This window comes from Lissotriton helveticus, chromosome 10 (assembly GCF_964261635.1).
Source record: "Lissotriton helveticus chromosome 10, aLisHel1.1, whole genome shotgun sequence".
In the NCBI taxonomy this organism is placed as follows: domain Eukaryota; kingdom Metazoa; phylum Chordata; class Amphibia; order Caudata; family Salamandridae; genus Lissotriton; species Lissotriton helveticus.
Genome location: NC_136071.1, coordinates 654,421,311 through 654,446,444, shown reverse-complemented (window position 1 = coordinate 654,446,444; position 25,134 = coordinate 654,421,311). Strand labels below are relative to the sequence as shown.

At 43.7% G+C, this 25,134-nt stretch overlaps 1 protein-coding gene across 4 annotated transcripts in view; it reads left to right on the top strand.

Annotated features, from left to right (window-relative positions):
* Nucleotides 1-25,134, top strand: part of LOC144784431 (multidrug resistance-associated protein 1-like) — a 1,265,484-nt gene that overhangs the window by 368,909 nt on the left and 871,441 nt on the right. For all 4 annotated transcript variants that reach the window (XM_078663181.1, XM_078663182.1, XM_078663179.1 and 1 more), the window contains exon 4: nucleotides 12,879-13,016. In XM_078663181.1, the coding sequence (XP_078519307.1) occupies nucleotides 12,879-13,016 (138 nt within the window). The remainder of the gene's footprint in view (nucleotides 1-12,878; nucleotides 13,017-25,134) is intronic.

Genomic DNA, 25,134 nt, shown 5'->3' with positions numbered 1-25,134 from the left:
AGGGCCCCCTGAGCCAGTAAATCAAAACTGCTGCCTCCTTGAGCATCCTCAAGGCCTGGCGCATGCTCTCCGTCAACGACATTTTCACTATGCCTACTACCTCTCTAAAGCTATGCAACTAACCACTGGAAACTTCACTCTGACCCTGACAGCCAGGGTGTATCCAAAAGCTAAAATGGCATCCGCACCTAACGGAAATGACCATAAGAAACCATTCTGACCCTACCCCCACAAACCACTTAGGCCGCTTCTTGCTCCTGAACCCTACCACCTGCCTCAAGATTCTGGGATGGTACAGTATTCCCCCCAATCAACCCAAAACCCCCATTCTAGTGCATGCTTTAAAAGCATTCAAGCCATAGATTTTGTGAAGCCTGGGGCAAAGAAGTACACCTTTAACAGATAGGCACTGTGGGCTGTGCTCACAATGGTATCTTCAGGTGTAAACATGCATTTATGATTGAAAATACCTCAATAGTAAATTCCCTCACCGTGTCGGAAGTGGGCTCTAGAAGGTGTGATTTGCCTTGTAAGTTTGCAAATGTCCACAAACGTACATTGGTAGGCATTCACAAACTAAAATACATTCCCAGTCCTCAAAATGATCTTAAAGTTACTATAGCCAAGGGCTGATGTAACCCCTTTCCAGGACAGGAACGTGAACAGATTACCCCCAGATTTGGTAGAGTTGTAGCGGAAGGGCACTCTTACTGGGAAATATGTTTTGGTGACAAGGAAAGCGATCATTGGCAAAGCCAATAGGTCCGGACTCTGCAAGAGCTATTGGTTTATTTTATTTTAGCTGTGTTATACAGGCCTGTGGTTGTATGGTATGTTTAAACTTTTATCTTAACTTGCTATGAAACAGCCATTATTTTTGCGTTATTTATTAATGTGTGTGGGATGGTATGAGTGTTGAAATCAAATATGAAATGGAAGCGAAGTAGCAACACAAACAATAGCTGCCTGAAATAAGTATTAAGATATAGTGAACACTGCACTTTTTAATGGGGGTTTGAGGGTGCTTAATTTAGAGAACAGGATGGGTAGTGGTAGGTAATAAGTAAGGTAGATTATGTGTGATAGTAAATATGCATCATGTTTAGTGGAAAGGACTGTTTCATTTTAATTTATGAAATAATTTAATTTAAATTGATGGAAATTATTGCGATTACGGTGCAAATGAATCAACATTCACATGTCAAAAAGTTTCATAAAATGTCCCCATAACATTAATGGCAAGTAAAGAGAGGTGGGAAGCACATTTTCGTATCGCAAATGAAATGGAATGGACAGAGTATGTGTATAAATTAACAGGCAAGAAGTTCACTGAATTTGATAACATGTTCTTGAGCTAGGGATGAATGCTATTTATTTTTAAAAGCAAAGCTTGTCCTTAAATCTTCTATTTGGGCACAGTAAAGTTGAAAATAAAACTTAGGTTTGGATGAGGTGCAGTCGCAAATATTGTTTAAATCTGTCTAACTTAAATGAAAGGTAGCATTGTTCGAGTTAAAGTAAAGGAACATTTAAAGCTGAATATAAATGTTGCCCCTTGATCGCTTGTTGGATACCCATGAGCTAAAATAAGTGAAGGGTAGCATTTTCCCATGTACCTTGCACGAATCCTGTGTTTTTGCAGTCACAACTTTTGTTTACAGTTGTCAAACAAAAGAATTGAAAGGCAGCATTGTTTGAGGGGAAAATAACTTAGGTTTTGGTTGAGGTGCAGTTGGAAATATTTTTTCAAGCTGTCTAACATAATAAATGAAAGACACCATTGTCCAAGGTGGAATTAGGGTAAATTTAAAGCTGAATGTATATGTTGTCCTCTTGGTCACTTTTTAGGCTCCAATAACCAAAAACAAGTGATGGGTAACATTTTCCCATGTACCTTGCACACATTCTGTGTTTTTGCAGTCACAACGATTGTTTAAAGCTGTCTGACATTAGAATTGAAAGGCAGCATTGTTTGAGGGGAAAATAACTTAGGTTTTGGTTGAGGTGCAGTTGGAAATATTTTTTCAAGCTGTCTAACATAATAAATGAAAGACACCATTGTCCAAGGTGGAATTAAGGTAAAGTTAAAGCTGAATGTATATGTTGTCCTCTTGGTCACTTTTTAGGCTCCAATAACCAAAAACAAGTGATGGGTAACATTTTCCCATGTACCTTGCACACGTTCTGTGTTTTTGCAGTCACAACGATTGTTTAAAGCTGTCTGACATTAGAATTGAAAGGCAGCATTGTTTGAGGTAGAATAAATGTAAATTTGAATCTTAATGTAAATGTTACCCTCGTCTGCCCTTTTTGAACACTCTTAAGCTAAAATAAGTGAAGGATAAAATGTTCCTGTGTACCTTGCACACATCCTGTGTTATATTCCATATAGGTATACTATGTAGGCGCAGGTAACTTTGCAACCTTTCACTATATTCTCCCCTATATTACATACATAACGGTTCTTAGGGACTGATCTTTTACCTAGATACAACACTGGATTCAGAACGCAGGCTTTTCCCTAGTTCGAATCTCATGCATTATGCATGAGGCTTTTTTGGAAGCACAGCAGGACTAACATCTCTATCTCTGTATAAAGTTGAGGCCCAAAGTCATCCTTTAGGCCGATAGTAACACAGCAAGGTAGGACCCCTGGGAAGACCTATGGGTATATATTCATCACATCTTGCTTAGAAAGACAAAGGAGACTGAGACTTCCCGGATGACCCACTGACCAGAGATGCTGAGGTTCTTGCATGCAGGCGCTCCAGCTCGCAGTGGTCTAGCATCCCTTGCGGGGTGTCCAACTCGAGACCAGGACAGGGTCCCATATTCTCTCATTCTAAGGTAATGGGGTTGACTAGATCCTAGAGGGATTCTTGGCTTAACACCTACACAGATGCTAGGTATACTTAGGTACACCTAGTTAGGGAGGCATCGTAGAAGTACGCACTTGTGATCATGTGTCTTATGTACTTGTATATATTCATGATTACTGCAAGATGGTAGAACTTTACCATCCCTTTACTTTCGTAGTACTTCTAATAATATATCTCTGCTACTGTCTAATGGTTGGTGCAGTTCATCTATTCTACACTAGAATAACAACTGTTCAATAAACTCTTATTGAAACGCCCAACCTATTTGTTCTGTGTATCTCTCTGAGACAAACTTAGTTAGCACGAGTGACTGAGTGGAAATAGTACATTGTGTCCACGATCCTGAGGGATTAGGGTTGGCATATTCTGAGGTTGCCAGAATCTATTCTCTCCTTGGTAAAAGGAGATTATAGTGGCACTATGAGCTAGCTGATACTGACTGGCTAACATACCCGGTGGGGGTGCATGTAATCAGTCTGCCACCAGTCCCACACTGTATGTCATCCAAACGTGCAGATCCTGTATTGGTCATATAGGAACTAGACGACATGGCTCCGCCAATGATGTTTGAGTACTTATTTAACAGTAGAATCTGAGTAGTTCATTTGTGCTATTTTCAGAGACCCCTACTCACAAAACACCAGAGAGACGTCTGGAGTGGGTAGGGACAAACCCCGCCACAGCTGAGTAGACAAAAATCCTATTTATTGGCTGTTGGTTTATCACGCTTGAAGGACACAAAGTTCCTAAAATTGTGCAAACACCTTATCCTAAAGTTCCTGGAATAGTTCTTTGTCTCTAAAACAATGACTGAAGGAGCAGATAAGGAGAGGGGATTGATGCAAAGTTTGCACCTCTCGGATGAAGAAGAAAATGCAGATGGAATTCTGATTGCAGAAACTTTTTAGAAATACAGCCACCCTGAAATTGCTTGAGCATGGTGTAACAGCCAGGGGTGGCATTGTAGCTTTCGTAATTGAGGCACACGAATCATATAGAACAGAGGTATTTTATTTGTGGGTTAAAATCCCAGCAGCAAATGCAGGAACAAAAACATTTCACTCCTACACAGAAGAGAGATGCACCAGCGGACTATTGTCCGTTTGAGGACATTGAGGTTCTGCTCACGTACCATGAACACTTATACTGGTTTTAAGGCAACCTACCCCACATAAGAAGAAAAGTGAGACTCAGCCTGCTTGGAAGAGAAGGGGCAACATGGCCAATATTAGCGGCCTACACACCACATCCTGACATTATACCAGTGCCACCAGGAGACTTACTCACACAACACAAATAATTGATGAAAACAAAAAGAAACTTGATGCATTTCATCATGAGAACACTCACAGTCCAACCAGCAATGGTTGAAATAAATAGAACTCAAACTCAGAGTACAGCAACTAAAATCACACCACAAACATTACACGCGGTAATTGGTAAAATGCCCACAAAACGTGAGCAAATGCCATTCTGGGTAGCTCAGAAAATAACACAGCTAGAGGCAGTATTTCCAAATTCTACCCCGTATGACAAACACAGAATGCTAACAATCTGCTTGCCAATGGGGATAACACCCCAAATAGAGGATTGTACCACTTGGGGTACAGTCTTTGCTGCTATTTATACCAGAACTCATTTTATCCCGTCATTAGCAGTAGTACCAGACATATTTAGACAAATAGAAAACGAGTATGGAGCAAAGCCTGCCTTGAGCTAAGGTATGAAGTTACCAGGTAACTATGTCCAGGTGTCAGCCATAATAATAGCTAATATTAAAGGGGAAGCAGCTTCAGTGGCTATCCGCCAATGCCTAAGGGAGTTCAGTCCTTTAGAAGAGGAACACGAACTACCAAAAATAATTAAAACTGCATATGCAGAATTAGGCAGAGATAGTTTGGGTGGGAATGCTTTAAAACCATAACTGATGGGCAGACCTAAAAAGGACACTTCCAAGCAGACACCTGCTTCAACAAAAAAGAAGTGGGACAATAAAAAATGACAAATCTTTAAAGGAAACAGATCTCCTCCATAAGAGCCCTCCGAAAAGAGGTATGACCTTAGGAATAGGGATAATATCAGGAAACCTGACAGGTATCAGGATACTGAATCACATTCCTCCTGTTCCTTTCAGGGTTTTTCGAAAAAGTCAGAGAAGAAAGAATGAGCAGACAGACAAGAAGAGCGTACAAAGTCCAGAGACAAGCAGCACGCTCTGGATTACACTTCTAAAAAAGAAGATAAAGCTAAACCAAAACCAAAACCACAGTTCAAAAAGAAGAAAGTTGCAGGTCTAAAGATCAGACATGCCCAGAATTCTGAGGACTCAACTACTGAACAGGGAATGGGCTCTGATGATGCTAGACAGTGCGACAGAAGTAACAATAGCTTGCCAGAACCTGATAGAATTTCTGGTGACAGGGGACTTGAATGATTATATCACTCTAGAAACACCCGATACTAGGGTAAGTGTCCCACTTAAAGGCTATGAAATAACACTCCAAATGGCGGGGGCAAATGTAGGACAGTAGAGGTCTCTTTTGGAAGAACTTGACGTTTGGCTATAACATTTTATTAGCTGAACAAGTTTGGACGCCAGCATTTGTCATGGATTGTCCAAAAGGAGAAACTGTAATTTTACCGGCATTCTCAGACCTTATTCCCAGGCATCTAAAACACACATATGCGCAGGATTGGGCAGTAGCCCTAAGCCACTGCATTATACAAAAACCATGTAGGATGGGATAAGGATTCAACCCACCACATAATTCCTTTAAAAAATACTCCAACTGCACAGAGGCAGTATCCAATAAAGCAAGAAGCTGAAAACAGGTCAGGGAGATCTTAGATCAACTTGAATACCAAGGGGTGATCGAAAATTGTACCTCATTGATGAACAATCCTTTGTTTCCGGTCATGAAACCTGACAATTCCTATAGTTTAGTTTTAGATTATAGACATTTAAACACTTGCATTAAGACATTTGCTGTCCAAAATGCACGCAGTGCCACATTAATGAATAATATTGTGCGGAACAAATATAAAACAACACTTGATATCGCAAATGGATTTTTCTGAAAGCAGGTATCTAACAGCATTCTCAGGGATAGGGTCCCAGCATCAATTTTGTTGACTCCCCCACAGGTATAAGAATAGCCCAGGGTTGTTTTCAGCCAGAGTAACTGAGTTACTTCAAAATTTGGTTGAAGAGGCATTGTCCTATATGGATGATATTTATCTAATGGGCGATGACCTAGAGGAGCTCTTGAACAGAGTGAATACCATAAATTGGGGATTTGCATCTGTGGGCTAGTAATTCAACTTAAAAAAATCAAAAATCGCCCACCTCTGTGTCCTGTTTTTAGGACATGAGCTTTCAAGTGAAGGGAAAAGTCTGGCAGCCAATGTTTTAGAAAAATGTGCTCTGCTCCAAGCTCCAAAATCATTAAAAAATTTGCAATCAATCCTGGGATTCCTAAATTTTGGTAGAACATACATTTTGGATTACGCAGAAAGAGTGAAATCTTTCTACGATTTAATAAAACCTGACTTTTCAGTTAGACAATGTGTACAGTCATATACTGAGTATTTAATATGTCTGACCCAGCCTCATAATACTTTAAGGTTGTACCAACATCAGCACAGAAAATGATGTTAACAGACATCAAACAGATTTACTCTGCTTGCTGTATTGCCCAGTTGTCTGTACAAGGTTTTGACTTATGGAAAAACACATAGACTTAAGATCAGTCTGGGGTACTAGAGAATGGCTAGATCAGGGAACTAAAGCTTTATTTAGAGCATGCCTTATCCCTCAAAAGATCATGTTTTTGAACGAGACAGTGCAACAGAATTCTTGCCCTGGACTTGCTAAAAACGAAGACTTAAACACACCTCGGTCGCCAACTCCATCACACACCGAGGGTAACATAACTTGACAGAAAGAGATTACAGTAGATGACATTATACAATACAACTGAACATGCCCTGATTGGAAGACATGGTTGATTTGGCCCACAGACACCAACAGTTGTCAGGTGAGATTCATGGGTAAAACCAAAGGGTTCAGTATCCATAGGCCAGATCCAAGTTATGTACAGAGAGAACATCCTACAGTGTTGGGAAGTTGTGCCTTGATTGGCTAAAAAGCTCAACACTTACGAAGGTGAAACAACACGTATCCCTACTGTCACAGGATGTGGATCTCAGGGATTCTTTACTAGGTCCCAGGGAGCCACGTCAAAAATGTTTCATTTATGCTGCCTACAATGAAATATGGAAAATATCACAACAATGGGCCGCAGAGAGATTATGTGAAATAGACCGTATAAATCTAGAAAAATCTCTAGCAGTGGTAGACAATGGGTTAACTACATTGACCTCCAGGAGATATTCCTTATGCAACATTGTATCTTCTGCGATAGACATACTAGAACAAGATTTGGCCATATTACTACACGGGCAATCTCAATTACAGTCTACTATGCTGTTAAGCGGGAAGCTGCAATCTTTGCGTGCAGGCTATATGCCATGCCATTATATTAACAGCACGTCTCTGTTCTCTGAATACACTCTAACAGATAAACAGGTAGAAATAGCACAAAACGGAGCAAAATATACAATGCTGCGTATCGAAAAAATGGATCGATTAGCATTTACGGTGGCAGAATTACCGTCCACAGAATGGCTAATCCATGGCCACATAACTCTACCAGTCACTAATTTTCAGTTTTGGTAATGCCTTGAACAAAAGCAGGCAGGCAGATATGAAGAAATGGCTAAGGAATACATTAAGGAATCATGGGTATTACCATACAGATTTTGATGCCGGAGTGGGGATCGAGAAGTGTTTCTAAGCAGTACAAACTGTGAGAACACTTTAAATGGATCACTCTTATGCCTGGATATAATCCTGCACTGGGCTTGTAATGGTTCTGTAGCGAACTTGTCCTGCCTTTTGAGGGGTGCCCCAGCTGCAGTGATTACTCCAGCATTCAGGCTACTTTCAAATGGGAGTTACTTGATCAAGGCTGCTGCAGAATGCTCCCTGGCATCGCATATCTGGTAACCGTGAGCTCGTTACTTGTTGTATGGAGTATTGTTTCGACCGACACATACAGTCAGTGCGGCGCCATTATGGCCTTCCCTGAATGTTTCTTGAATACGGTTTGGTGCTCTAATCAGAATGAAAGCCATGCTTTTACAGAAGTCTGTGCCCTTAACCTCTGCTCGAGAGACTTTTGATTTCCAGATCGCAAGTTCTTCGGCAGAGATACAAGCGCTTATCCATACCAACTGCACTTTCCGTTTAGCAGAAATGGTAAATCGTATCTTTAACATATCTGATACGACAGGCATTGTCAACTTATTTAGGAACATAGGTTCTGGACTTCTGGGCACCTTTCAGACGGTACTTGTAGTTATACCAAACTTCACACACTCCATATTTGGAAGCATATTGGGAGGACTTCCCTCATCCTGTTTCTAGTAGCAGGTATCCTGATTGCTTTCCATCTGCTGCGCAATGGACGTCCCAGTCACCAAGGAGATGGAAAAAGCACTCCTGGAGCGTAAATACTGTGACCGCATGGTACAACATCTAGGCACACCTTGCCTGAGAGAACTAAGTGCATCTTGGTTCTTGTCATTTCGACCAGTCTGGATGGACTTCATCTTACCTGTCCTCCGATGTCTGTTTTGTGGAGAATATTGCATGTTAGACCTTTGTTTGACACTCTCATCATGTATGCAACCGGAAATGAATGCTTTACTTGACCTGATAACGGCTTATGTTCTGCAGTGACCTCAGCCTATTCCATTGTTGATAGCAGCAGTCTTTTAGCCCCCACAGGCAGTAATAGCACCTGTTGGCATGGACACCAGCTCCTCCTCTGACACCCAGGCTTTGGACGGCGCACAGGCTGACCCAGCACCGGCTGCGGAAAGTGTGGAACATCATCTGTGCTCAATTGACGTACTCTGCGAGGCGCTCTAGGGGCCGTCTACTGCGGAAGCAAGCAACGAAAATGTTGCATCTACCAGCCAGGACACATAAACATCTGACTCATTTGGCTCGTCGTGTTCTGGAAGAAATTCGCCCTTTTTGAAACAAGCTCAAATTTGGAACTCAAAAACAAAATTAACATTCCTTTCATTTATTTGGCATACATGGCTTTCTGATGCTTATAGTGGTTCCGACTATGACTACGGACACTTTAGAGCTATGGCTTGCAAACATTTATTTGTAACATTTTTACTTTTTTAAAGAATTTTTTTAGAAGCTCTAAATATTTTAGCAAAATAAAAGTTTTTATAAACTTTCTGCATACCAATATCTTGTTAGACTAGTAGTACGGTCATATATTACATATGTCGTCCAGTCGGAAGAGGAGTGGGTGTTATATTCCATAGACTTGCCCTATATAGGCGCAGATAACATTGCAACCTTTCACCTATATTCTTCCCTACATTACATACATAACGGTTCTTAGGGACTGACCTTTTACCTAGATACAACTCTGCATTCAGAACGCGGGCTTTTCCCTAGTTCAAATCTCATACATTATGCATGAGGCTTCTTGGAAGCACAGCAGGATTAACATCTCCTTCAGGCCCAACGTCATCCTTCAGGCCAACACAGTAACACAGCAAGGTAGGACCCCCTGAGGAGACCTATGGGTATATATATATATCACATCTTACTTAGAAGGATAGAGGAGACCGAGACTTCCTGGCTGAAACACTGACCAAAAACGCTGAGGATCCTGCATGCAGACGCTCCAGTTTGCAGTGGTCTAACTTCCCTCGCGGAGTGTCTAACTCAACACCATAATGGGCTCCCATATTCTCTCATTCTCAGGTAATGGGGTTGACTAGATTCTAGAGAGATTCTTGGCATAACACCTACATAGATGCTAGGTACATTTAGGTACACCTAGTAAGCGAGGCATCGTAGAAGTACGCACTTGTTATCATGTGTCTTATGTACTTGTATATATTCATGATTACTGCAAGATGGTAGAACTTTACCATCTCTTTACTTTCGTAATACTTCTAATCATATATCTCTTCTACTGTCTAATGTTGTTGAAGTTCATCTATTCTACATTAGAATAATAACTGTTTAATAAACTCATATTGAAAACTCCTAGCCTGTTTATTCTGTGCACCTCTAGACAAACCAAGGGGCTCATTAGGATCGCGGTTTTCCCGCATCCTCCGGGCCGGTGGAAGCCACCGCCGGCCCGTAGGATGCGGGAAAACCGCTGGGGAGGCACAAAAGACCCACCGTCAAATTAGGATGGCGGTGGGTCTCAAAATCGGTCTGCAGCTTTTCCGCTGTGGTCGCCTTCCGACGGCGGCGGAAAAGCTCTAACATGGCTGGCGGTGTCTATCAGACACCGCCAGCCATATTAGGATGCCGGAAAAAAAAGCCTTTCCGCGGCGGATTCTCCGCCGTGGAAAGGCATACGGTGATTTCTTTGGGGGCCCGTTGCGGGCCCCCAGGGTGATTGGAGGGGGTGGGGGGTGCACATGGGGGGTACCTATGGTACCCCCCTGCATTTGCGTGCACGAAGCGGCAGGCACCGCGTGGTGCCTGCCGCTTTGTGCATGCAAATGCTAAGCATGCATATTTAACCTTGCGGCGGGTGCTGCTTCAAGCAGCACCCGCCGCAATGTTAAATATTGAGGATGTGACCGCCAGGCTGGCGGTCACATCCTAATTGCACTGGAGGGACCGCCGCTGCCCCTGCGAACGGTCCCTCCTCCTCTAGGGTGGCGGACGGACGCAGGTCCGTCCGCCATCCTAATGAGCCCCTAAGTTAGCACTAGAGTGACTGAGTGAACATAATACATTGTTTGATCAGGGTTGTCATGTTCCGAGGTTGCCAGAATCTATTCTCTCCTTGGTAAGAGAAGATTATAGTGGCACTGTGATCTAGCTTATACAGGCAGGCTAACATACCCGGCGGGGGTACACAGAATCAGTCTGCCACCAGTCCCACAGTTTGTTATCCAAAACAAGCAGATCCTGTATAGGTTGCATAGGAACTACACGTCACCTGTGTTTTTGCAGCCACAACTATTGATTAAAGTTGTCTAACAAATGAATTGAAAACAGCATTGTTAGAGAGGATTAAAACGTAAGTTATGGTTGAACTGCAGTCACAAAAATTGTTTAAACCTTTCGATGCTCATGACGGTATGGTTCCGTCATGAGAACAGGGGCACTAAATTCCTCTGCTGTAGCCAGCAGATGGATTTCCTTTTTTTTATTGGCCTTAGGAGGTTGGCTTCCCCAATCTCTCAAGGCCAATTTGCATTTTCATTGCATTGCCCATTGCGTGCATGGCGCGCTGACGTCATTGCAATGAAAATTAAACTGAAACTTAGTTTCAGTTTCATTGTTTCAGTGCTCGTGGTGCTATCTCAGCCCCCTGAACACCGAAACACTTATGTGTGGAAAAAGTGATTTTTTACAGCTAAATTTGAGGGTTGCAGGGGATTCTGGGTGGGGAAACTTTGGGGAATCCACACAAGCCATACCACACTGACTCCCCAGGGTGTCTAGTCTTCAGAAATGTGTGGGATTGGTAGGTTCCCCTAGATGGCTGCTGAGCCCGGGGCCAAAACCTAGGTTCCCTCCCCCTTGCAAAAGCAGGTTGTCTCATGACAGGTAATTTTGAAGTCTCCACAATACATTTAGGGCCCTAAATGTGTGGTGCCATCTTTATCAGGAGAACTGGGGGAGTGCTGAGTGGGAGGAAATATGTGTCAGCCCGGTGATCCTACAACTTTTTCTCACATAAATTTGAGAAAAAATTGATTCTTTCAGTACAATTTGAGGTTTATAGTGGATTCTAGGTAGGTAACCTTTGGGGGGGTGGGGGTGCACGCACATTCCGCCTCCCTGGACTCCCCCGGGTGTCTAGTTTTCAGAAATGTGTGGGTTTGGTAGGTTTCCCTAGATGGCTGCAAGCAGTGAACTGGCCGCTAGTGGAAGCAAGGGTCATGTTCCCGGTCCTCTGAATATTTTATAAAGCCTACTGGAGGAACAACCCAAAAACCTAAACCCTTTACTATCCAAGTATTCATCTCACTCATGGACTGTACACCTCATAACACAGCACTTCTTCAAATGGCTCAAATATATACACAGATCCTGGTAGTCCAATGCCCTGGACCGAGGAATGACTGGAATCCAAATCTGATAGTAATAGAAAACAACGTGCGGTTAGGAAAACAGCTGAAAACAGAACTCTTCAAATTCGCCTACCAACAGGTTTCTGTAACAGTATGGTTGCATCTAAAGAAGACTAGAAAAGGTTCTGTTTCATTTATCAGCATTTTTTCATCCATAGTTTTCTGAAGTTACCAAAGAGAGACAGGGAGTACGCTGTAAAAACTCTTGGGCCACACAAACTCCTTTTAAGTGATGCTCTGTCATCTGTGATTTTCTGCTGCATCAAGTATAAGCTGGACCAGTTTAATATTTCCCTTCAAAAAGGTAATGAACTGCTGGTCCTGTGGTGGGCATCTCACATGGCAGGGGTGATTCTGAAAAGTGGTGGAGGACGACTTTAGCCTTTGGTTTCAACCAAGGCTTGCTGTGCTATTTTGTGTGCTCAAGAGTATGACACAGTGAGTTCAATAGCAAGACATCAAAAGCAGGGTTAGTATTCCTTCACTCTGCTTGAGCACCATGACATGAGTAAGTTTAATATTTCCTTTGTTCTCAGGGGACACAAAGGGCAGTGCATTTCAATTGTGGTTGATTGTACATATTATCTGAAAGCATCTTGGTATTTAATTGCTCTCTAGTACAGTATATTGATGTCTTTTTTTATGTGAAAAGAGGTCTCTAGAAAAGTATGATAAATTGGACTTACTGTGTTAAAGTCATTTGGAGAATATTATATATAATGTTGTGCCCTGTTATTTAAATTTGTGCTTTTAATATAAAAAAATATTAACATAGTTTATAACAATCTATTGCAGATCCTTGCCACGTTCATTATTCAGTATGAAAGGATACAAGGTGTTCAGTCTTCATGTGTGCTACTGTTTTACTGGATATTAGCATTACTGTGTGCCCTGTTCCAGCTGAGATCTAAAATCCTACAGAATTTGTATAAGGTATATACTTCTTAATTATTTTCTTCATAGTTGCTTGCCAAATTATCTGTAATGATTAATTTCGCCATTATATAGCAGTGAATGCACAAAAGTATTGTGGAATAAAGTACAAACGCACTATATGCTCTGTCACATTGCTAGTTAGACTGTTGCACCTGCACAGGTAAGTACAGTCTCAACTTCTGTTCGGTGTTGGCATTCATTCCATAATCCTGCAAGTTAGCCTAGGTACTTTCTCTTTAAGCAAATTAAACTTCATCCCAAATTGCTTCCCATCATGCAGAACAGCCTCCTCACCTAGAAACTAGCATGCTCCTCCATGAGAACACAAATCAATACCCACTCCCTGAGACTGGATAACGCCTTTCCCAAACAAAACCATAGCAAGTATTAAAGCATGGGAGCAGTGCTACTGCACAATGAACCTCAGCAAAAAGAGTTTTACAAACATCTCAGAAGATCCAGATGCCAAAATCAGCAGTGGTCAATAATCTAATGCATCAAACCTATTCTCCTGTGCTCCATAAACATGCAAAACACCAGCCACCCTGATGCCCCCATACAAGTCCTCCAAGAAGAACACAAATAACCCATCATCTTCATCACTTCAGATCAGTTTCATCAATACACGTTTAGCTGCCAGACATCCTCTCAAGTTACAATGCAAGATTGTAACATAGTAGGAGGCAGGTGTGAATTTTGCTAACAAGCTTGTCTCAAAGACCACAGAGAGAGTTGGCAAGCACATCATGATCCATGGAGAAATATTAAAGTGCAGTGGAGTAGATGGATACTCATTTGTTCCTTTGAAGAGTAGATTGTGTGGTGGACATCCAGACCTGACATCCTTAGTTCTATCTTTCATCTATCATAAAGCCGGAACAAACGGCTTCTTCCTAGAGGAGATCCTTAACTTGCTATGTACACTCAGCTTGTAAGGCAAAGGTTTATCTTCATGGATGGCTTCATTGTGGGTGGACAGATCAAAATGTTTGCCTTTCAGGTAAGTTGAAAACTGGAGATCAATTAACTGTAAAAAGTTTATCTTACAACAAGTAACAAACCCTAGATCTGCTCTTCACCTTTGTTGTGAAGTCACAAATCTGGGTCAACCGCATTGTGTTTGTTGTCAGCATAGCTCTCGGCATACAGAAACCCTCCTGAAGACTGATAAGGCTTAGTCATAAATGTAAGAATGTATTCAGCAAAATTTGGGTCTATGCCATGGAAGATGCAAAAACAGATTGGATCTGTGAAAACACCTATGCTTAAACATCACAAAGGCATCTGACAAGATTACCCCGGCCAAACTTAAAAAACTGAAATTAGCTACCAAGGCTGTCAATAAATATTTCAACCAAGAATGAAAAGTATATTAAAAAGAATGAGTCAGAGCCAGGAATGTTTGTGAAAAAAAATTGAAAAGAGAAAGAAACATATGACAGACTTCTTGAAGGCAGCCTGCAGGCAAAAGAAAGGCAGTGTACATCACAAATTATGGAAAAGATTACCATGTCTAATATTTGTATAATCATGGCATCCAACTTCTCATAACTGCCCAGTATACCAGCAAGCAACACCCCTGGTCTTAGTAACCTACCTATGAACAAAAAGATGACAAATATGTACCACCATCTAAAACCAATCACCTATACTACCCTTCTACGAATTCAAGCACCACTGTTGAGGTTTACAGCAGTAACCTGTTTGGTGTTGCCCACCTTGCTTGAAAGATGATGTTATTCAGTTTTCCTTCTCTGTCCTGATGAAACCTATGGACCAGCTTGCATCTTATATCACAAATACTGTTCAGTACTTTACATACTAAAGTGATGAATCATGATTCTGCTGTTAAAAACTAAAAGCACACAATAGTAGACTTCAAATGGACAACAACCTATAATCATGTTTTGGATCTCACTTTACCTAACAAGATGTGGGAAAAGAAGTTCTTTCTATAGCTTGAACCATTATTGACTGTCTGGTTTTAGACACAGAATAATAGAGGCACATAATTGATGTTGAGTAGTATTAGTAGGGTCATCCATTCCCTCAGATCTTCTCACCAGAGCACGTATGCTACTTTACCTGTCCGAAATGAACTATACGGTGGAAGAACTATACAGTGGAATTCAAGATTCTCCTGTACTGCCTGGCGAAGTAGATACGTGTTAAAGACACAATGCTGAAATATTCTCTCCTGTCAAATTTAGATGGTCAGAATCATATCATTTACAACCTCAGTTAGGAAAGCCGGGTGTGTGCGTGCCTAACGATTTGCCCTATTACCATTGCTTTTCAGCTTCTCCATGCAACTGTGTGCTCCGGTGTTCTAACAACATGGACCCCAAAACCTCATATATTTATAAATGACACACAAATAATGTAATTTACGTAAACATAACCATTTGACATCGAAGCAAGATGCTAGAGTGCTTCATGTATATCTATTGCGGCTTAATGAATCCAAAACAGAGCAATTGATGAGAAGGAACACTGGGAAGCTCACATTTTGAAGGGCGTTCAGAACAGCAAAGAGCTACAGCATCCATGTGGAAATAGAAAAATCTTGTTTCTTTGTTTTCTTTACTGAACAGAGATGATTAGAAAATTGTGAAACTATGACTGTGTAACTGTTGCAATATCGTTTTCGCCAGGATGACAAAAAACACAAACTCCAGATGAATCAGACTTAGGTAGTCAAATTGCTGCAATAGGTTAACTGATAATCGAAATATCCAAAGGCTCGGTGTGAAAGAACGAATCAATGTTAAAGTGCTATGTACGAAGATTTTAGGAGCTCAGTTTCCAACTACGTTGTGGAAACTGACTCCACACAAAAGGCTGAGCGAAAATCTTGGGTCAGGTAATGCAAGACAAGCAACCCAAGCCAATTCTTAAGTTCAAAGCACATGTGTAAACCATCAGGGTGATGGACACTTGCCAGTAGAATGGCAACAGCCACATCTAAGGACCCGGCCTAACCTCCCTTGTCTTGAAGAAGGCATTAACAACCATTAACACTTCAAGGTCTTCAGTCAACATTGTAGACACCCTGCACCCTCCAAGGAGGGACTAGGCCTCGGCAACCACCATTCGAACCATTCAAAGCTTTCATGAATATAAAATAACTGGGGACTCCCTATTTGTAGAGCACCTACTTCCCACGTGATGCAGTGACATGGATTTACTGTGTGTTTACCTCTGTGAAGTAGTCACAGAGCTATGTGCTACGTAGATAAAACATAAATTCCTCAAGCACATTTTCATATTTCTTAAATCAAACATTTTTGGCAGACTTTGTAGAACCATTGCAGGATCATCATTTTCGAGCAATGTTACTATAAGTACTATAGGAAGCAATGAAGAACAGGTGCAGACAGAATTAAAGATTATTAGTTTTGGACACTAACAGTTCATTTGTATGTCTTTTAGCAAATGTGGTTACTACAGATATGTGCAGTGTTACAATGCTGCTAGTTTGGCTGCTAAAGAATGCTTTGGGAGAGTTGCTGAGATAGCAGGTGAAAAAGAGTGCAGGACCAGGGTCAACAAAGTGTCCCAGGCCTGGACGTATCCTCAGGATCGAACCGATGCTCTATGGGGTCCACCTCTCAACAGCCCCAAGTCTGGATATGATATCACGCAGACTAAAAGGGTGGTTAAGCGGGGGAACGAAAGGATGGGGACAGCAGGGAGGAAGACCTGTAACGAGATACAAAAGAAGAGGTCAGATCTAACAAGCATTACTACAAAGACTATCTCTTACTATCCCTCTGTACCCATTCTCCTACTGACCTGTAAAGGAAAATACGCAATCGGCGTACAGTAGGGTTGAGCTTGTACCTCCTAATATCACATAGAGTTCTGTGAAAACATATATATATATATATATCAAGGTTCACAGTTACCCAAGGGTGCGGGCGCACTCTCCCAACAGCGTGTTCAAATTTTAGGCAAGAAACAGGAGCATCCAGCGTCAGCAGCGCCTGACGCGTTTCGGGCTACGCCCTTCCTCTGAGGCTTGCTGCTTACTCAATAACTGCTAGCACAAGGACTCCAGGTATACTCCCACATTTATTCAAATGTCATACACTCAGGTGAGTATGATTACCACAAAGCTTTCTGGGACTGGTAGTCCTTAACATCAACACCCCAGTGGGCTGCCAGCAGAAATTGAGTCAAAATGATTTCCAATCACGAGTGCTTCTGTTCAGTTCTCACCACTGTAAATAAGCGCCAGTTGTATCTGCAGCGTTGATCAAAGACCAGCCGCGGAACTGTCTGATTCCACAGCGGTGCGCCCCCCGGCCGGGTCGGCCGTAATTAAATCAAGGTTCACAGTTACCCAAGGGTGCGGGGCGCACTCTCCCAACAGCGTGTTCAAATTTTAGGCAAGAAACAGGAGCATCCAGCGTCAGCAGCGCCTGACGCGTTTCGGGCTACGCCCTTCCTCTGAGGCTTGCTGCTTACTCAGTAACTGCTAGCACAAGGACTCCAGGTATACTCCCACATGTATTCAAATGTCATACACTCAGGTGAGTATGATTACCACAAAGCTTTCTGGGACTGGTAGTCCTTAACATCAACACCCCAGTGGGCTGCCAGCAGAAATTGAGTCAAAATGATTTCCAATCACGAGTGCTTCTGTTCAGTTCTCACCACTGTAAATAAGCGCCAGTTGTATCTGCAGCATTGATCAAAGACCAGCCGCCGAACTGTCTGATTCCACAGCGGTGCGCCCCCCGGCCGGGTCGGCCGTAATTAAATCAAGGTTCACAGTTACCCAAGGGTGCGGGGCGCACTCTCCCAACAGCGTGTTCAAATTTTAGGCAAGAAACAGGAGCATCCAGCGTCAGCAGCGCCTGACGCGTTTCGGGCTACGCCCTTCCTCTGAGGCTTGCTGCTTACTCAATAACTGCTAGCACAAGGACTCCAGGTATACTCCCACATTTATTCAAATGTCATACACTCAGGTGAGTATGATTACCACAAAGCTTTCTGGGACTGGTAGTCCTTAACATCAACACCCCAGTGGGCTGCCAGCAGAAATTGAGTCAAAATGATTTCCAATCACGAGTGCTTCTGTTCAGTTCTCACCACTGTAAAAAAGCGCCAGTTGTATCTGCAGCGTTGATCAAAGACCAGCCGCGGAACTGTCTGATTCCACAGCGGTGCGCCCCCCGGCCGGGTCGGCCGTAATTAAATCAAGGTTCACAGTTACCCAAGGGTGCGGGGCGCACTCTCCCAACAGCGTGTTCAAATTTTAGGCTAGAAACAGGAGCATCCAGCGCCAGCAGCGCCTGACGCGTTTCGGGCTACGCCCTTCCTCTGAGGCTTGCTGCTTACTCAATAACTGCTAGCACAAGGACTCCAGGTATACTCCCACATTTATTCAAATGTCATACACTCAGGTGAGTATGATTACCACAAAGCTTGCTGGGACTGGTAGTCCTTAACATCAACACCCCAGTGGGCTGCCAGCAGAAATTGAGTCAAAATGATTTCCAATCACGAGTGCTTCTGTTCAGTTCTCACCACTGTAAATAAGCGCCAGTTGTATCTGCAGCGTTGATCAAAGACCAGCCGCGGAACTGTCTGATTCCACAGCGGTGCGCCCCCCGGCCGGGTCGGCCGTAATTAAATCAAGGTTCACAGTTACCCAAGGGTGCGGGGCGCACTCTCCCAACAGCGTGTTCAAATTTTAGGCAAGAAACAGGAGCATCCAGCGTCAGCAGCGCCTGACGCGTTTCGGGCTACGCCCTTCCTCTGAGGCTTGCTGCTTACTCAATAACTGCTAGCACAAGGACTCCAGGTATACTCCCACATTTATTCAAATGTCATACACTCAGGTGAGTATGATTACCACAAAGCTTTCTGGGACTGGTAGTCCTTAACATCAACACCCCAGTGGGCTGCCAGCAGAAATTGAGTCAAAATGATTTCCAATCACGAGTGCTTCTGTTCAGTTCTCACCACTGTAAATAAGCGCCAGTTGGATCTGCAGCGTTGATCAAAGACCAGCCGCGGAACTGTCTGATTCCACAGCGGTGCGCCCCCCGGCCGGGTCGGCCGTAATTAAATCAAGGTTCACAGTTACCCAAGGGTGCGGGGCGCACTCTCCCAACAGCGTGTTCAAATTTTAGGCAAGAAACAGGAGCATCCAGCGTCAGCAGCGCCTGACGCGTTTCGGGCTACGCCCTTCCTCTGAGGCTTGCTGCTTACTCAATAACTGCTAGCACAAGGACTCCAGGTATACTCCCACATTTATTCAAATGTCATACACTCAGGTGAGTATGATTACCACAAAGCTTTCTGGGACTGGTAGTCCTTAACATCAACACCCCAGTGGGCTGCCAGCAGAAATTGAGTCAAAATGATTTCCAATCACGAGTGCTTCTGTTCAGTTCTCACCACTGTAAATAAGCGCCAGTTGTATCTGCAGCGTTGATCAAAGACCAGCCGCGGAACTGTCTGATTCCACAGCGGTGAGCCCCCCGGCCGGGTCGGCCGTAATTAAATCAAGGTTCACAGTTACCCAAGGGTGCGGGGCGCACTCTCCCAACAGAGTGTTCAAATTTTAGGCAAGAAACAGGAGCATCCAGCGTCAGCAGCGCCTGATGCGTTTCGGGCTACGCCCTTCCTCTGAGGCTTGCTGCTTACTCAATAACTGCTAGCACAAGGACTCCAGGTATACTCCCACATTTATTCAAATGTCATACACTCAGGTGAGTATGATTACCACAAAGCTTTCTGGGACTGGTAGTCCTTAACATCAACAACCCAGTGGGCTGCCAGCAGAAACTGAGTCAAAATGATTTCCAATCACGAGTGCTTCTGTTCAGTTCTCACCACTGTAAATAAGCGCCAGTTGTATCTGCAGCGTTGATCAAAGACCAGCGGCGGAACTGTCTGATTCCACAGCGGTGCGCCCCCCGGCCGGGTCGGCCGTAATTAAATCAAGGTTCACAGTTACCCAAGGGTGCGGGGCGCACTCTCCCAACAGCGTGTTCAAGTTTTAGGCAAGAAACAGGAGCATCCAGCGTCAGCAGCGCCTGACGCGTTTCGGGCTACGCCCTTCCTCTGAGGCTTGCTGCTTACTCAATAACTGCTAGCACAAGGACTCCAGGTATACTCCCACATTTATTCAAATGTCATACACTCAGGTGAGTATGATTACCACAAAGCTTTCTGGGACTGGTAGTCCTTAACATCAACACCCCAGTGGGCTGCCAGCAGAAATTGAGTCAAAATGATTTCCAATCACGAGTGCTTCTGTTCAGTTCTCACCACTGTAAATAAGCGCCAGTTGTATCTGCAGCGTTGATCAAAGACCAGCCGCGGAACTGTCTGATTCCACAGCGGTGCGCCCCCCGGCCGGGTCGGCCGTAATTAAATCAAGGTTCACAGTTACCCAAGGGTGCGGGGCGCACTCTCCCAACAGCGTGTTCAAGTTTTAGGCAAGAAACAGGAGCATCCAGCGTCAGCAGCGCCTGACGCGTTTCGGGCTACGCCCTTCCTCTGAGGCTTGCTGCTTACTCAATAACTGCTAGCACAAGGACTCCAGGTATACTCCCACATTTATTCAAATGTCTACTATTGACTACTACACTCACCTGTGACCAAGGCCTAACGGCTGAAACGCGTAAGGATATATGGGTGTATTCAGCTCCGTTTTCAAGACGCATTAAAGTCTAGCTTGCCAATCAGTCGATGTTGGGCTCTTCTTTGTGGTGGAAGTAACGTTGTTACCAGGATCTCCGTTCCTGGCTCTAGAGCTCGCCCTGCAGGACCCGAGGCACCCGGTAAAATGGAGAACTTTGTGGATTTAATTGAGGGTGCGTGGTCCGCTCATGAAAGCGCCAGCAAGAAGGATTTCCTCTGCAATTTGGTAGTTTTCTGTTGAGAAAGGGAGAAGGGAATGAGAATTCTTTCCCCGGCGGCATCGCATGACAAGCGGTTATTTTATGAGAACGGAGCAAACCGCACTATGCAGAGATGAAGTATGGAATTTTCATTGGGACATTGCAAATACACGCCACTGATGCTAAACTGTAATTATGCCATGTCCCGATGCCAGTTAACAAAGAACAGTGCAAGACAGCAAGGAACGTTGCACTCTGGGGCTTGTAGTATGTGTCAAGCCATGTGACCACTGGGACTACTATTGACTACTACACTCACCTGTGACCAAGGCCTAACGGCTGAAACGCGTAAGGATATATGGGTGTATTCAGCTCCGTTTTCAAGACGCATTAAAGTCTAGCTTGCCAATCAGTCGATGTTGGGCTCTTCTTTGTGGTGGAAGTAACGTTGTTACCAGGATCTCCGTTCCTGGCTCTAGAGCTCGCCCTGCAGGACCCGAGGCACCCGGTAAAATGGAGAACTTTGTGGATTTAATTGAGGGTGCGTGGTCCGCTCATGAAAGCGCCAGCAAGAAGGATTTCCTCTGCAATTTGGTAGTTTTCTGTTGAGAAAGGGAGAAGGGAATGAGAATTCTTTCCCCGGCGGCATCGCATGACAAGCGGTTATTTTATGAGAACGGAGCAAACCGCACTATGCAGAGATGAAGTATGGAATTTTCATTGGGACATTGCAAATACACGCCACTGATGCTAAACTGTAATTATGCCATGTCCCGATGCCAGTTAACAAAGAACAGTGCAAGACAGCAAGGAACGTTGCACTCTGGGGCTTGTAGTATGTGTCAAGCCATGTGACCACTGGGACTACTATTGACTACTACACTCACCTGTGACCAAGGCCTAACGGCTGAAACGCGTAAGGATATATGGGTGTATTCAGCTCCGTTTTCAAGACGCATTAAAGTCTAGCTTGCCAATCAGTCGATGTTGGGCTCTTCTTTGTGGTGGAAGTAATATATATATATATATATATATATATATATATATATATATATATATATATATATATATATATATATATATATATATTAGAACCAACCCTTTCTGCTTTTACTCATCATTCCTCACGCCCTATATCACCTGTGAAGTTGAGGAACAACCATATGGTTCAATCACGACTTTCTGTCGTAGTTCACCACTGTTGAAATGGAATAGAAAACAAAGCACAAATATAATGAGCAACTGCGATGTTCAAATAATAGTCATTTAAATGTCTCAAAGCACAATCCTCCATAAGGCTGTAAAGTCACCAGAGCAGCAAGCAAGCACACAACAACACGAGGGGAGTTACGTCACTGACCCCGCATACAAAGGAATGTTATATAGGATCCCCCATATAGTCGATATCAAAATAGTGCTGTAAGTATTTGCTTCGCATGAACTTTCGTGGCAAAAGAAAGTTCGCCAACGCAAGGAAATCGTAGCACCCACACTGCAAGTCTTATGTAATAAAGAACAATGTTTGAATCCACCAGTACCCTTGGAAAAGCAGGGATCACAGGTCAGCACATAAAGGAAACTGGAAGCCAACCGCCACTACAAATCCGAGATAACCAGCAAGGTACTCGGAAATCTTCAGACAGATCAAAAGAGGAAAGCGGTGCCCAAGGCACCCTTACCCGACCAAGAACAGAGCAGGAATACAGGCAGCAAGGCTTAAGCAACACGGAATAATCGGCAGCGTCTTCCTCTCCCTGTCCGATTAAATCCAATTCCGCATCACGTGAGACGCGCTGTAACGAGGCGTCTGACGCGATGCGTCAACACAAGGCTGCCGGGAGTTGTAGTTCCCGTGTTAGCGCGTATCTGTGCGAGTGCCACCACTGTGACCCCTGACAGTACATCCCCCTTCCGGAAATCACAGGCAAGCGCAGTGACTGTCAGGACAGCGTTTGTAGAAGGCAGCCACCAGTCTAGGAGCATGCACAGAGCCTCAGGCTCCCAGGAGTTCTCCTTAGCACCATAGCCTTTCCAAGCTATCAAAAACCAGAGCTTGTTGCATCTGACTCTGGAATCAAGGATCCGAGCTACCTCATATTCTTCCTCCTGATCCACCCATACAGGAGACGGCTTAGCCAGTGCCGGACCATGGGCAGGTTTCAACAAAGACACATGAAACACCGGGTGAATGTGCATATGGGAAGGTAGAGCCAATTTCACCGCAACAGGGTTGACGTGTTTCACTACCCTATAGGGACCAATGTACCTAGTATTAAACACGCTATACCGCCGAAAATGGATATTGCTTGTGGAGAGCCACACCTGCTCACCCTTGTTGTACTTGGGCCCTGGACGGCGATGTTTGTCTGCCTACCTCTTGTACACTATCTTAGCGTGGATCAGATGTTTTCGAGTATTCAGTAGTATTTTCTGTATGTGCCCTATTCTTTCCTGCACCTCTGGGATACGCTCACACCTACCAGGCGCTGAGAAGGGGACAAAGCGGGGATGCTAACCATAGGTACTATAGAAGGGTGAGTGTTTTGTGGAAGCGTGTTGTGCGTTGTTGTATGCAATTTCAGCCAACCATAACCATCCCACCCAAGCGTCCGTATTGTTATCAATGTAACTACGCAGATATTGTTTCAATGTTCTGTGCAACCTCTCTGTCTGCCCATCTGTTTGAGGGTGGAAACTAGTGAATACAGCCGAGGAAATGTGTAGAGCAGAACACCAAACCTTACAGAACTTGGCTGTAAATTGGGATACCCGATCTGAAACAATCACCTTTGGCAATCCATGCAATCTCACTATTTGTTCCATGAAAAGAGCGGCTAACCTACCAGCTGTAGGGATTGTTTTACAAGCTATGAAGTGTCCCATTTTCGTTAAATAGTCTACTACAACCAGTATCACCGTATGTCCTTGATCGGGTGGAAGACAAACTATAAAGTCCAAAGAAAATCTTTCCCAAGGGACTTCTGGAGAAGGGAGGGGTTGAAGCAATCCTTGTGGTTTTCCAGGAATCGTCTTATTTTGCTCACACACTGTGCAAGCTTTAATCCATTTTGATATGTCTTTTTTGACTGAGGGCCACCAGAACTGTCATAAGATTTTTTCACACGTTTTTGCGGTGACGTGATGACCAGCACTAGGATCTGTGTGACACCACTGGAAAACGATTTGTCTTAATCGAAGAGTGGGTACCAACACTTGCTTCCCTTTCATCACGATTCCTTGTCTCCGTACCCATTCAGGATGATGTTTTATCCAATTCTTCCAACTGAAGGTTTGAATCCCTCTAGCTACATCACATAGAAAGGCGTCACTGTGTAGCATTCCGATTACTTTCTGCGGTGCCAATATGGTTCGATTGGGGTTGGCCATAAGCACTACAGTAGATTCCTGCAGCGTCAAAGCATCAGCTTTCCTGTTCATGCCTCAAGGGCGAAATGTCACAATAAAGTCATATTCTTCAAAGGAAGTCATCCATCTGAGCAGTCTGGGCTTGAGCTGGCGAGCCGTCTTTAGGAACTGAAGGTTGCAATGTTGTGCTCCTAAGTGCCAATGTCTCCATTCTCCAAACGCCTCCTTAATGGCAAGTTACTCCTTTTCGGTGATCGGATAGTTTTGCTCAGCCATCTTGAGTTTCTTTGACATGAAAGCGATAGTATGCATCTTTCCTGTGACTGTGTCCCTTTGAGACAGCACGGCTCCTAATGCCACATCGGAAGCGTCCGCCTCCACTATGAATGGTAAACTGGGATTAGCATGTGTGAGGACAGGAGCCGTCACAAAAGCTCTTTTCAATAGATCAAAAGCGACTTGTGTTTCTGGTGTCCATTGGAACCGAATATCCTTTTTGGTGAGACGAGTGAGCGGGACTGCTTCGTCGGAAAATCGTGAAATAAAACGCCAATAGAAATTGGCAAAACCCATAAAACACTGGATGTCTTTTACATTTTTAGGACTGGGCAAATCAATGATAGCTTTCACCTTATGCTCGGCCATTTCTTGTCCCGCAGGCGTGAGGATGACTCCCAAAAATTCTACGGTAGAAATGTGAAATTCGCATTTACTGAGTTTGCAGAAAAAATGATTGTCCCTCAAAGCTTGTAAGATAAGACTCACATGTCTTACGTGGTCCTCTGTCTTCTTGGAGTAGATAAGGATATCGTTGTTATAGACCACGACTATCCGATCCAAATACTCCATCAGGACGTCATTCAAAAAGAACTGGAACGCAGTAGGCG